At 44.7% G+C, this 13,107-nt stretch overlaps 1 protein-coding gene across 2 annotated transcripts in view; it reads right to left on the reverse strand.

Annotated features, from left to right (window-relative positions):
* The window catches only part of pms1 (PMS1 homolog 1, mismatch repair system component), a 96,462-nt gene that overhangs the window by 68,672 nt on the left and 14,683 nt on the right, over nucleotides 1–13,107 (reverse strand). For both annotated transcript variants that reach the window (XM_033023771.1, XM_033023772.1), the window contains exons 4-5: nucleotides 10,419–10,521; nucleotides 6,971–7,134 (exon numbers count right to left, since the gene is read on the reverse strand). In XM_033023771.1, coding sequence (XP_032879662.1) covers nucleotides 6,971–7,134; nucleotides 10,419–10,521 — 267 coding nt within the window. The remainder of the gene's footprint in view (nucleotides 1–6,970; nucleotides 7,135–10,418; nucleotides 10,522–13,107) is intronic.

Consider the following 13,107-nt stretch of genomic DNA (forward strand, 5'->3'; position numbering starts at 1 on the left):
CAAGGACACAACGAGTAGGCAGTAGCTTGCAAAAATTGGCTGGAATAGGTTGGATTACGTTGGAATTGGTGCAGAGAAGATTTATGAGGAAGTTGCCAGGACTTGAGGGACCGATCTATAGGGATAAAGTGGGCAGGGTAGGACTTTATTCCATGGTGTGCAGGTGGCTGAGGGAGGATCTTACAAAAGTGTCTAAAATAATGAAGGGAATAGATAGGGTGGATGCATATAATAGAATTAGGCTGCCCTTTTCCCCCCCAAGGTACGGGAAACCAGAACAAGAGGGCATAGGTTTAAGGTAAGATGGGAAAAATTTAATAGGAACCTGAGGGGCAAACTTTTCACACAGGAACGGGCTTCTAGAAGAATTATTTGAAACAGGCATAATAATGACACTTACTGTAGAAGACATTTGGACAGGTACATGGATAGGACAGGTACAGATGGATATGGGCCAAATGCAGGCAAATGGGACTAGTTTAGGTGGGCCTTCTTGGTCATTATGGACAAGTTAATCCAATGGGACTATTTCAATGCTGTATGACTATTATTCTACCAGCTGTCCAATCTACCTTTGCAAGTTCACGTATAATAATGCCTCTAAAATTGGCCTCGCCCACATTTAGGACCTTGACTTTTGTGCCAGTAAGATCCTTCTTCATGACTACATTAAAACTAATAGAATTATGGTCACTTTCCTTGAGCTCTTACTCTTCTCCAAACTGCAAATTCATTCATGCTTGCTCCTTTCGCAATCCACAATGCATTATAAGCAAGATTTATTGCACTCTGGTTGACTTCTTTCAGATCATGGAGTTCCTATTTTCTCTACCCCATTCCATTCACAATTTTCAAACCTTCAATAACATTTAAATTGGTGCCTCTGGATATGACTTGTTTTTTGTTTATTCTTTTCATTTCTGTGTTGTCGCTGCCCTTTACCAGTTTCATGTTGATGCAGGCCCACAGTAAAATTACTGCCCAGGGTGACACAAGCATGACCAAACATGATGGGAATACCACAGGACGCAGATCAATCGCTCTGCAGTAGGATATTTTCTTGACATAGCGATATATATATATATATATATATATCCCTCAAAATCAAATCACTCAACACATTTTCATGCAATAAGATCAGACTTTTACAGTAAAACAAAAATATCACTAGTTTGGGACATTTGCATTGCTGGTCAATCCCTGCATAAGTGCATCTTCAGAAGGCGGTGTGTATATGGAATGAGTCGCCAGAGAGGTGCAGGAAATTACAGTGTTTAAAAGACAAGATCCTTGGTATAAAGATCACCAACAATTTGTTCTGGTCCGATCATTTTGATGCCACGGCCAAGAAAGCACATCAACATCTCTTTTTCCTCGGAAGATTGAGGAAATTTGGCAAGTCTCCAATGGCTCTTACCAACATCTACAGAAGATTGAGGAAATTCGGCATGTCTCCGATGGCTCTTACCAACATCTACAGAAGCACCGCTTAGGATGCATACAACGTGGTTAGGCCGCTGTTCTGTTCAAGACCACAAGAAATTACAGAGTTGTGGATGTAGTCCAGTCCATCACACAGGCCAGAGCAAGCCCCCCAAATGGCTTCATGCTGCCTCGGATAAGAAGTCAACATAGTGAACGTCCACACACATCCTGGTCATTCCCCATTACTCTACTGCAAGAGATACAAAAGCTGGACCACCAGATGCAGGAACTATTTCTTACCCACACAAGCTAAAGATGTATTCCCCATCTCCAAATTTAACCTGTTATAACACTTTACACTTTTTTTAATCTGCACTTTCCCTGTGGCTGTAAGACTATATTCTGCACGCTATTTCCTTTCTCTTTTCTTCACTACCTGCTTCTGCACATATGTATAAACCTGCACATATGTATAAACCTACACATATATGGTTTGATAGTATGATTTGCCTGAATAACTTGCAAAATGTTTTTCACTGTATCTCAGTACACATGACAATAATAAACCAATATCAATACATTTGGGCAGGTACAGGGATAGGTAAAACACTATCCAAAAGACGAGCAAGACAAATTTAAGAAAATGCCATGCTTCTGTTGCATTGCTTTGCTAGCAACATAAATAATAATCGGCATTTTTAACAATCTGTTGGCCACAAAGTTCCTTAAAAATTAGTTGTCAAAAACAGATTTACTGCCTCAAGAAATTATCTGCATGGAATGTCAACAAACCATAGAGTGATTTATGAATGGAAATTTAGCATAAACTTGGTGAAAAGCTCTTTAAATATCTGCTGACGATATTCTTGCTCAGGGCAGTGCAAACCATTCTTTCTTGACAACATTATAGTTAATTGCACAGTGATTCTAGGTGGGGGGTTTTCTTCCCTGCTGAAAGAGAAGTGCCTTGACAATCATTAAAACACAAGCCATGCTTCCATCAGGCTCCAATTAGTGACATGCTGATTCTCCAGAAGTAAATTACTAAATACTCATGACTGGATGGTCAAACGTCTGAAATACACATGCAAGAGGAGAGGTAAAATTCCTTCTATCACAAACTCCTTTCAAGATGACAGCTGATCTTTCTTCTTGATTCCATTTCTTGACCTGTACCCATATCTCATGATTTTCTTAGTGTTTTCTTTGTTTCAGTTGTGTTTGAAACAAGCACAGAAGAGAGTGGGTATGGAAGGATGATCAGCTTTGTCAAGCTTACTGCATCCATTCATGCACAACCACTGAGTCCAGAAATACCAAAACCCAATCAGGTCATTTCACAAGAGAGGAAGAAACAGTTCACAGGGAACGGTCACCATTTTAGCAAGAACTCTCTGAAACTCCTGATTGAAGAAGGTGGAGTGTTATGCTCGTGTGCAAGTTGGAAAATGGCAAGAGTCACAGGAATGCAAGCAAGGGTCATTGGAATGGGACCACCAGTGACACGGCCACCACCTGTCATCCCCTCTACCCCTTTCACTGCCTCAAATGATCTTGAAGAGAAACAATGCTTTCCAACACAGTGGATTAACAGAATTTAGCAATTCTGAAATTAAGAGACCAGCAGATTGGTTTATAACTCATGCAGTGATTTGGTTTCATGAGGATCCAACCGACTCTGTCCAAGTCAACCTCAATAGTTGCAATGGGAGACATTCTGCCAGCAAACTTGTATCCAATTCAATTGTCAGACATGGACCAGTATCATGTAGGCATGAGATCACAGTACAAACCAATGCAAGTAGTAACAAATGTAACAGTTTAACAGTGGGCGGCACAGTGACGCATCTGGTGGAGCTGCTTCCTCACAGTGCTAAGACCCGGGTTCGATCCTGACCTTGGGTGCTGTCTGTGTGGAGTTTGCATGTTTTTACTGTGGCCATGTGCGTTTCCACTGCGAGCTCGGGTTTTCTCTCACATCCCAAAGATGTGCAGGTTTGTAGGTTAATTGGATTCTGTAAATTGCCCCTAGTGTGCAAGAAGTAGATAAGAAAGTGGGATAACATAGAACTAATGTGAACAGGAGATCAGTGGTCGGAGTGGGCTGGGTAGACCGAAGGACCGTTTCTGTGTTGTATCTGTGTTGTAAATCGAACTAAACCCAATGAAATAAAGTATTTGCTGAGACTCAACATCACGAACACTGGGAAAACCTGACTTTTAAACTGGATCGATTTTCGATAGTGAACTGTTTCTCTGAAAACGTGAAGACTACCCATAAGCTGGGCCAATCTAACAGGGCTTTTAGCGCCAAAAACCCAACAACACAAGATAAAGTCAGTGTGATTCTAAATGTTTCCACCCAAGTCCATGGCCTGGGCATGTGCCCATGAGAACATTGAACAGAGCACTGCGAAGGCTGAAGAGAGATGACTGTGCCTTAGATGACTGTGCCGAGAACCACAAGCCATCATTCATCTCTGAATGAAGTGATATACAAAATCAGGTTGGATTGCTGGGCTCTCTCCCAAACAAATTGCACTTAGAAAGCACTGTTAACCAGCTAAGAACCAAACTGAGCAAATTGAACGGAAAAAGGCACACAAGTTCTGAAATAACTCAGCAGGTCAGGCAGCATTACTGGAGAACATGGATAGATGACATTTCTGGTCGGGACCCTTCTTTAGAGCTTCTTCAGTCTGATGAAAGGGAACGACCAGCAGCTGCAGTTCCTTGTTTCTAAATTAAACAGAAACCCTGCCTCCTCCCCAAACATAGCAAACACTATGATGCTCAATATGTAGAAGATAGCCTTGAAAGCTCCGAAATGTGAAAAGGCAGCTGACCCCTTAAATATATAGCGAATTATATACATAAAGTCAAGTGTGTAACAGACTTTTGTTTGGTATGATAGTAACATAGATAGCCAGCTTGTGGAATCAAACCAACACAGTAGCAATGTTTAAATAACAAAGATTTAAAACCCCCATCACTATCCTTATTCAGCTCAACTAACAAACTATGATCAAATGACAATGGGAAGAATTATCACAAATAAGGGAAGGCAGATCTAGTTTTTATAATACATGTTATGGGTATTGCTAGATTCCAATTCAATACATCGAAGATTGCTGAGAGTATGTGTAAAATTACATGCAAGTAAAATTAGACAGAGGTTCGGCAGCTGTGGCAGAGCTTGCACGCCATCACTTCCTACAAGGCAATCCAAGTAGTAAGTAGTTTAAGAGACAGCGATACATCACTCCCGGACAAGCACAGCGCTTTTTATGCTCGCTTTTAAAGGGAGAATATCGATGTACCTCCTGGGGTACATCGAGAAGGGGGGGGGAGAAGGGGGGGGAGAGAAGGGGGGGGGGGAGAGAAGGGGGGGAGGGGGGGGAGAGAAGGGGGGGAGGAAGAGAAGGGGGGGGAGAAGGGGGATGGGATAGGGGGGGGAGAGTAACAGAAGAGGGGGAGAGAAGGGGGGACGAGAAGGGGGTGACGAGTAAGGTGGGGGTGAGAGAGGGTGGTGGAGGAGGGAGTAAAGAGGAGAAGGTGGGAGGGAGAAGGGGGGGAAGAGAATGGGGGGGGGAGGGGAGACGGGGGGGGAGAGAAGGGGGGGAGAGAGAAGGGGGGGGGAGAGAGGGGGGGTGAGAGAAGGGGGGGAGAGAAGGGGGAGAGAGAAGGGGGGAGAGAGGGGGGGAGAGAAGGGGGGGAGAAGGGGGGAGAGAGGGGGGGGAGAGAAGGGGGGGGGAGAGAAGGGGGGGAGAGAAGGGGGGGGAGAGAAGGGGGGGGGGGAGAGAAGGGGGGGGGGGAGAGAAGGGGGGGGAGAGAAGGGGGGGAGAAGGGGGGGGAGAGAAGGGGGGGGCGGAGAAGGGGGGGAGAAGGGGGACCGGGGAGAAGAGAAGGGGGGGGGAGAGAAGGGGGGGGGAGAAGGGGGGGGGGAGGAGAAGGGGAGGGGGGAGAGAAGGGGGGGGGAGAGAGGGAGAAGGGGGGGGAGGAGGAAGGGGGAGGGGGAGAGAGAAGGGGGGGGAGAGAAGGGGGGAGGGGGAGAGAAGGGGGGGAGAGAAGGGGGGGGGGAGAGAAGGGGGGGAGAGAGAAAGAGAAGGGGGGGAGAGACGGGGGGGGGAGAGAAGGGGGGGGAGAGAGGAGAGAAGGGGGGGGAGAGAAGGGGGGGGAGAGAGGGGGGGAGAGAGGGGGGGGAGAGAAGGGGGGGGGAGAGGAAGGGGGGGGGAGAGAAGGGGGGGGAGAGAAGGGGGGGGGAGAGAAGGGGGGGGGAGGGAGAGAAGGGGGGGGGAGAGAAGGGGGGGGAGAGAAGGGGGGGAGAGAAGGGGGGGGGAGAAGAGAAGGGGGGGGAGAGAAGAGAAGGGGGGGGAGAGAGAAGGGGGGGGCGAGAGGAAGGGGGGGGAGAGAAGGGGGGGGGAGAGAAGGGGGGGGGAGAAGGGGGGGGGAGAGAGAGAAGGGGGGGGAGAGAAGGGGGGGGGGAGAAGGGGGGGAGCGAAGGGGGGGAGAGAAGGGGGGGAGAGAAGGGGGGGAGAGAAGGGGTGGAGAGAAGGGGGGGGAGAGAGAAGGGGGGGGGGAGAAGGGGGGGGGGGGGAGAAGGGGGGGGAGAGAAGGGGGGGAGAGAAGGGGGGGAGAGAGGGGGGGGAGAGAGGGGGGGGAGAGAGGGGGGGGAGAGAGAAGGGGGGGGAGAGAAGGGGGGGGAGAGAAGGGGGGGGGAGAGAAGGGGGGGGAGAGAAGGGGGGGAGTAGAGAAGGGGGGGAGAGAAGGGGGGGAGAGAAGGGGGAGGGAGAGAAGGGGGGGGAGAGAAGGGGGGAGAGAAGGGGGGGAGAGAAGGGGGGAGAGAAGGGGGGGGAGAGAAGGGGGGGGAGAGAAGGGGGGGGAGAGAAGGGGGGGAGAGAAGGGGGGGGAGAGAAGGGGGGGGGAGAAGGGGGGGAGAGAGAGAGGGGGGGGGAGAGAGAGAAGGGGGGGGAGAGAGAGAATGGGGGGGGGGGGGAAGAGAGAAGGGGGGGGAGAGGAGTGGAGCCACTTTTAGGAAGTATAATAAAGTTTAGTGGGCATTTTACCTACCGGTCCTATCTTTTAGAGCCAAAAACCCAACAACTTGGTCCTGAAAACTCCAATGATCCAATCAAAATGCCCGGTCAGCGAAGGAGATTGCCTATGGCTGCCATCGACTGCCTGTAACTAAATAGCAACCCCACTCCACTGCACAACAAGTAAAAAATAACAATGCCGACCAAATTTTACTCGCGGAAAATTTTTCAGCATGCTGAAAATGTTTCTGCCACCCAGCTGAAGCCACGAGTATTCGGCAACTTCGAGTATGAGAGTTCCAGCGACCTCATAGGTCCTCCTAGGACCACGTGTCGACCATGCTGCGAGTTTGAAGGTCGAAGACACTCTTCTAAACTCGCAGATTAGGTCGCCCAAGTGGGACAGCCCCTTAAGGGTACTGACAAAGTTATAAAGTATACACACGAGGTCCCCTTTGTTCTCCCCCTCTGTTCCAACAATTTTAATAATGTAAAATATTTTTTCTTACCTTATTGTGTGTGAAAGTAATCCTAACATCTGGCTTTATTATGCCATATGCCATTAGGAGGTCATAAACTTTTTTCAGCTCGTCTTTGCATCTTTTGGTAGTGGAGTAAAACTGTTTTCTCACAGGTATGTTCTTAAAAAGTTTGATCACAAGTACAGTTGTTCCTGTGGGTGTGATGTAAACTGAGTTTAGCGACAGATTACAAATTGCAGATTAGTTAATTGTTATCGACACGACAGTGCAATAAAAATCCTGTTTCACATGAACCTCAGAGCACAATATAAATAATGATAAACAGAACAATAGATGCAACATGTGCAAAACATCAGAAAGGTGAAAGAATGTGGTGCTAAATTTGAGGATTGCAAATGAATATTAATTTACAATAATGGAATGGCCAATGAGGTAAAGTTAAGAGTAAGAGTACATGGTAGGAATGTGGCGTGAAAGAGGTAATTATTCAGCAATCAGATTGCTGTAGGGAAGAAAATGTTCTTAAGTTTAAGTTCATTATTGTCCTGTGTACAGAGGTACCTTGAAATGTTTTTTTTTGCATGCTATCCAAACAAATCAGACAATATTAAACATAACAACAATCAAGTCAAACTCGTGCAATAGGTAGAACAAAGGGGAAGATACCGAATACAGAATGTAGTTCTCAGTATTGTAGTGCACTAGTTTGCACTTCCAAGCTTTCAAGCACCTCTCCCTTTACCCTGAAGGTCGATGAAAGAAAAGTGGATGTCCAGTGTGGCAGACATCCTTGGCAATGCTTCCAGCCTTCCTGATGCAACACTCTGTGAAGATGGATTGAATGGGAGGACATGACAAGCCAATGATGGACTGGGCTGCATTCACCACTCTCTTGTGGACATGCCGTATCTTCTCAAACACAAAAGAAAGAAAATCCACTGATGGGATTCCTTGATCACATCAGTGTGAAGGGACCAGGCTATGTTGCTGGTGATATGGATGCCTCAGAATATTAAGTTGTTAACCCCATCACTTTCTGAAGTCAAACAACCAACTTTTTTATCTTTGGGGCTGATGTTTGGGGCTAGTTCTAACACTATACCACTAGGTTATTGATCTCTTCCCTGTACGTCATCTCATTGTTGTAGAACCAGCCCAGTGTTGAGGGTCAGCATGGAGGTATTGTTATGGACAATTCTAACTGACAGAAGTCCAGAAAGCAGTTGCAGATGGAGGCCCCAAGTCCCAGGTCCAGAAGTTTAGAGAAACATAGAAACATAGAAATTAAGTGCAGGAGTAGGCCATTCGGCCCTTCGAGCCTGCACCGCCATTCAATATAATCATGGCTGATCATCCAACTCAGTATCCTGTACCTGCCTTCTCTCCATACCCCTGATCCCTTTAGCCACAAGGGCCACATCTAACTCCCTCTTAAATATAGCCAATGAACTGGCCTCAACTACCTTCTGTGGCAGAGAGTTCCAGAGACTCACCACTCTCTGTGTGAAAAATGTTTCCTTTATCCTTAAACTGTGACCCCTTGTCCTGGACTTCCCCAACATCGGGAACAATCTTCCTGCATCTAGCGTGTCCAACCCCCTAAGAATTTTGTAAGTTTCTATAAGATCCCCCCTCAATCTTCTAAATTCTAGCGAGTACAAGCCGAGTCTATCCAGTCTTTCTTCATATGAAAGTCCTGACATCCTAGGAAACAGTCTGGTGAACCTTCTCTGTACTCCCTCTAAGGCAAGAATGTCTTTCCTCAGATTTGGAGACCAAAACTGTACACAATACTCCAGGTGTGGTCTCACCAATACCCTGTACAACTGCAGTAGAACCTCCCTGCTCCTATACTCAAATCCTTTTGCTATGAATGCTAACATACCATTCGATTTTTTCACTGCCTGCTGCACCTGCATGCCTACTTTCAATAACTGGTGTACCATGACACCCAGGTCTTGTTGCATCTCCCCTTTCCCTAATCGGCCACCATTTAGATAATAGTCTACTTTCCCGTTTTTGTCACCAAAGTGGATAACCTCACATTTATCCACATTATACTGCATCTGCCATGCATTTGCCCACTCACCCAGCCTATCCAAGTCACCTTGCAGCCTCCTAGCATCCTCCTCACAGCTAACACTGCCCCCCAGCTTTGTGTCATCCACTGAAAAATACAGAACTATACAGAAAAATGTATAGAGTAGAACTCTAATCACACAGCATTTCCCAGTATCTCAAATCCTAATCACATATATTCTGACGGAATATAAATTGTACATAACGAAGACAAAAGAAACTAACTGAATGTTATGTTTAAATTATAGTCAAATCTATACTATCCATACACATTTGAAAATACATTCTGCCCAAGAATCCATGCTGTTTGCGTACATTTAATGTTTATATCCTATAGACAGGCTTAAAGGATAGGAACTACAGCTTTAAAATAAAACTATTGAATGAGTGGATCTCCCATGGATCAGGGACAAAGGCATTGATGCTTGGTGTATCTGTGATCCTGCTACAAGAACTTGAACGATTGTCTACTAGACCATCGGGATTTTAGAGGCTCCATCTAGTGTCAGAAGTGGGGAATTGCAACATGACCATTGCAGAACTTCACCAGTTCTAGGTTTCAAAATCTACAAGAGTGAACACTTTCAATTCAAAGAGTAATTAGCTCATTAACTTCTTTACAACTAGCCCATTAATCTCTTGTGCATAAAATTGTTGACTCACCTTAGAATATGCACCTTTATGTTTATGTCAGTATTGGATTAATACTTGCATTATGGGTCAGAAAGTTGTTATATTCCAGCCATGATCACATTATTTAGGCAGTGGAAAAGTGCTGCATTGTCAGACGAGACAGCATACAAAGCTGGTCTCTCAAGAGGGTGCAAAAAAAATCACGTGGCAACATTTAGAATAAGATCACCAGAGCTCTTCTCTGGTGGAAGTAATTATTTGTAACAGATTTGTAACAGATTCTCTGGACATAATCTTATTCTAATTTAGTGGTACCTCACAGGGTGCAAATTGATCAAATGTTTACATCATAAATGTACTTAATTAAAAGTGCTTTGGAATGCTTTGAGGCAATGATGATTACAATATAAATGCAAGTTATCTCTTTTTTTAAATGACAATTTAGAAGAATTATAGAAATGAAACCGTGACTTTGCATGAGATTTATAAATTAGTGCACAATAATATTTTTGAGATTTCTTAAATCCAATGGTGAAAATAACTTTCTCTGCACTCAAATTATAAATTTGATTTTTTTTTTTCAAAGTTGCTTCAAGGTATTTCAGTCTGTCATTGTTACTTTTTTAAAGTTAATTAATTACTCCTCTCCCCACTTTAATTCTTGTCACAATGTTTAAAGATCCATTGTCCAGACCTCAACCCTTTAGTACCTCACCACCAGCACAGACGCATATATCCTCAACATAGATAAGACTTAGAATACCTTGTCCTATGTGAGAAGGCTTCTGTGAAATGATACGTCCCGCATTGTCCAGGGTATACTGAGTACTCACTTCATCAGCACCGGTCTTGGTGGTGACAATAACCTGTGGAAAAATGGATGGGAATAGTGTTTTATGCAGTGAAACATTTACAGGTATACAGATGACAATCCCAAATGCAAAAATTTGCCCTTAAGAATGAGATTCCTAGGTTAATGTTGGGGAGGTGCGATGAAATCAATCTCAGGACAGGGTTGACAGCCCATTTCTTTCTACTGGGTTGAGAAACAGAAATGAGCCCGCAGTCTCATCATGATCACTGAAGTAACTTGGATATTGTATGAGATAGAGTGCCACTTGCTGTGTGCCACCATCTCACGGTGCTCATCCATCACTCATTGTCCAATTTCATTAAAGAATGTTTTCCAAATAAAATGTAAGACTAATGTAGAACAATCTCCAGCATGTGCCTTTTATCCACAGCTTGAGTGGATACATCTGGGAATGTTCTCCATCTGACGGCAATATCTGTATACACTGCAAACAGGAAACCAAGATAGATATCCCAAATACTGTTGTGTAGGTAAGAACTGCAGATGCTCGTTTAAATCGAAGGTAGACACAAAATACTGGAATAACTCAGCGGGACAGGCAGTATCTCTGGAGAGAAGGGGTGATGTTTCAGGTTGACCCTTCTTTAGGGGCGAGGAAAACTAGAGGTATGAAAAGTTTCAGAATAAATCAGAGTCGACACCGATGACCAAGGAACAGTCTGAAGAAGGGTCTCCACCCGAAACGTCACCCATTCCTTCTCTCCAGAGATGCTGCCTGTCCCGCTGAGTTACTCCAGCATTTTGTGTCTACTATTAATCTCACTATTAATCTCTTCACTGTGTTGGCTAATCTCTGATTATTTTTAAACCATGCAGAGCTTTAAAAACATTGCTGTAAATTGCTTTGAGCTTTCAGATTACACTAATTGCTCCCTGGTAGCACCGAACATGCAAAAAACCTTCAACCATTTGAACTACTTGCAGAGGCTTCCTTCCACGTTCCAATCGGGTGCTAGTTTCACAGTGTAAGCAGCGGTTCATCTGGTGGGATTCTTGCAGAGTCAGAGGGTTGAAGGTATAGATTCCATTCATAATCCAGCGCATCATTGCTGGGGCAGAGAAGGGGGAGGGGAAAGACTGCAACTTGTCAAACCAAAACCCCGTCTGCATGCTCAGCCTGAGCATAAAAGATCCCTAGGTATGACTTCGATGAGAACTTACAAATTTATCTCTAGTGCCTCTGGCAAGATTCATCCTTACACTAACATTTGTAGGTTAATTGCCTTCAGTAAAATTGTAAATTGTTGCTAGAGTATAGGACAGTGTTAGTGCATGGAATGATTGTTGGTCGGCATGGATTCGGGGGGCCGAAGGGCCTGTTTCCGTGCTGTATCTCTAAAATCTAACTTCACCAACCGATTATCTGGTAAAAACCAGACTGCTGTTTGCAGCAGCTCACTGCAGACACACTGACTGTCACGATTTTGCAGAAGTGAGTACACCCTTGTCTGTAAAGCACATTGGGATAATCTGAGCCCTTGCAAGGCACTGTCTAAATGCAACTTATGTTTAAATGCAACTAATCATGTATTGTCTCTCCGCTGACTGGTTAGCACACAACAAAAGCTCTTCACTGTACCTTGGTACACATGACAATGAAACTAAACTCAAATGTGGATCCACATCAACTGCCTTTTCAAGAAAGTGAATTCAGGTGAAAGTTAGCCACATCTGTAAAAACTATGGTTATCCACAAACAAAACTCTAATTATGGATTTGAACATTCTGTTTAGAGTAGACATTTTTAAGTTATTCAGGAAAATATCAAATTATCGTGAAACACGACATGATTCAGAATTGGTATTAAAATCCAAAGAATTTGAGATACAATTGTTTCTCTCTTTTTCGTAAAATCGCCAAGATTCATCTAATCAAAGCAGATTAACATCGAAATGGGAAAAGTGATCTGATCAGTTTAGTGCATAGCATTCATCTTGTGATAATATTAACCTTTATTTTGGTTCAAGTTCTTGGTTTGTTGCTGCTATTTAAAAACAATGTTTTTAATCAAAACCCTCTTTTCTGGTAGCAATAACCGTTTGAGCTGCCAAAGTAACGTGGCTGAGGTCAGGAAGTAACTGTCCTGAGACGTGGCTGCTGTACCACAAGCTAGAACAGAGTACAGAGAATGAGAGATGATCCCACTGAGGCATAATGGATTGCATGAGTAGATGCCAAGGAGCTGCTTCCTCATCCTCTATGCCTTATGGTTGCACACTACATCTAAAGGCAATCTTGATTCCCTACCTACCCTCCCAACCAGAATGCAGTCCTTCACATAATGGAAATAGTCTCTTAGATTGCTGCTATTCCACTTGTCACCAACGTGATTTCAGCACATGTACAGTGCATACTGCTTGGCAAAGTTAACGAGCCCAGTTACACCAAAGTACTACTTGAGGTCAACTCTCAAGCTAGGTTTGTTTTCTGCAGAGCAGAGGAGGTTGAAAGGGAGGATTATAAAGAACTAGACTAAGTGGGACCCGTTGGGTCCCAACACAATATTCCACCTCTCCAATTCCAATATTGGTGGCCAGTGGGGGGGGGGGGGAGATTTCTGGAGCGCTAGTATGGGTGT

Source organism: Amblyraja radiata, chromosome 7, assembly GCF_010909765.2.
Source record: "Amblyraja radiata isolate CabotCenter1 chromosome 7, sAmbRad1.1.pri, whole genome shotgun sequence".
Lineage (NCBI taxonomy): Eukaryota > Metazoa > Chordata > Chondrichthyes > Rajiformes > Rajidae > Amblyraja > Amblyraja radiata.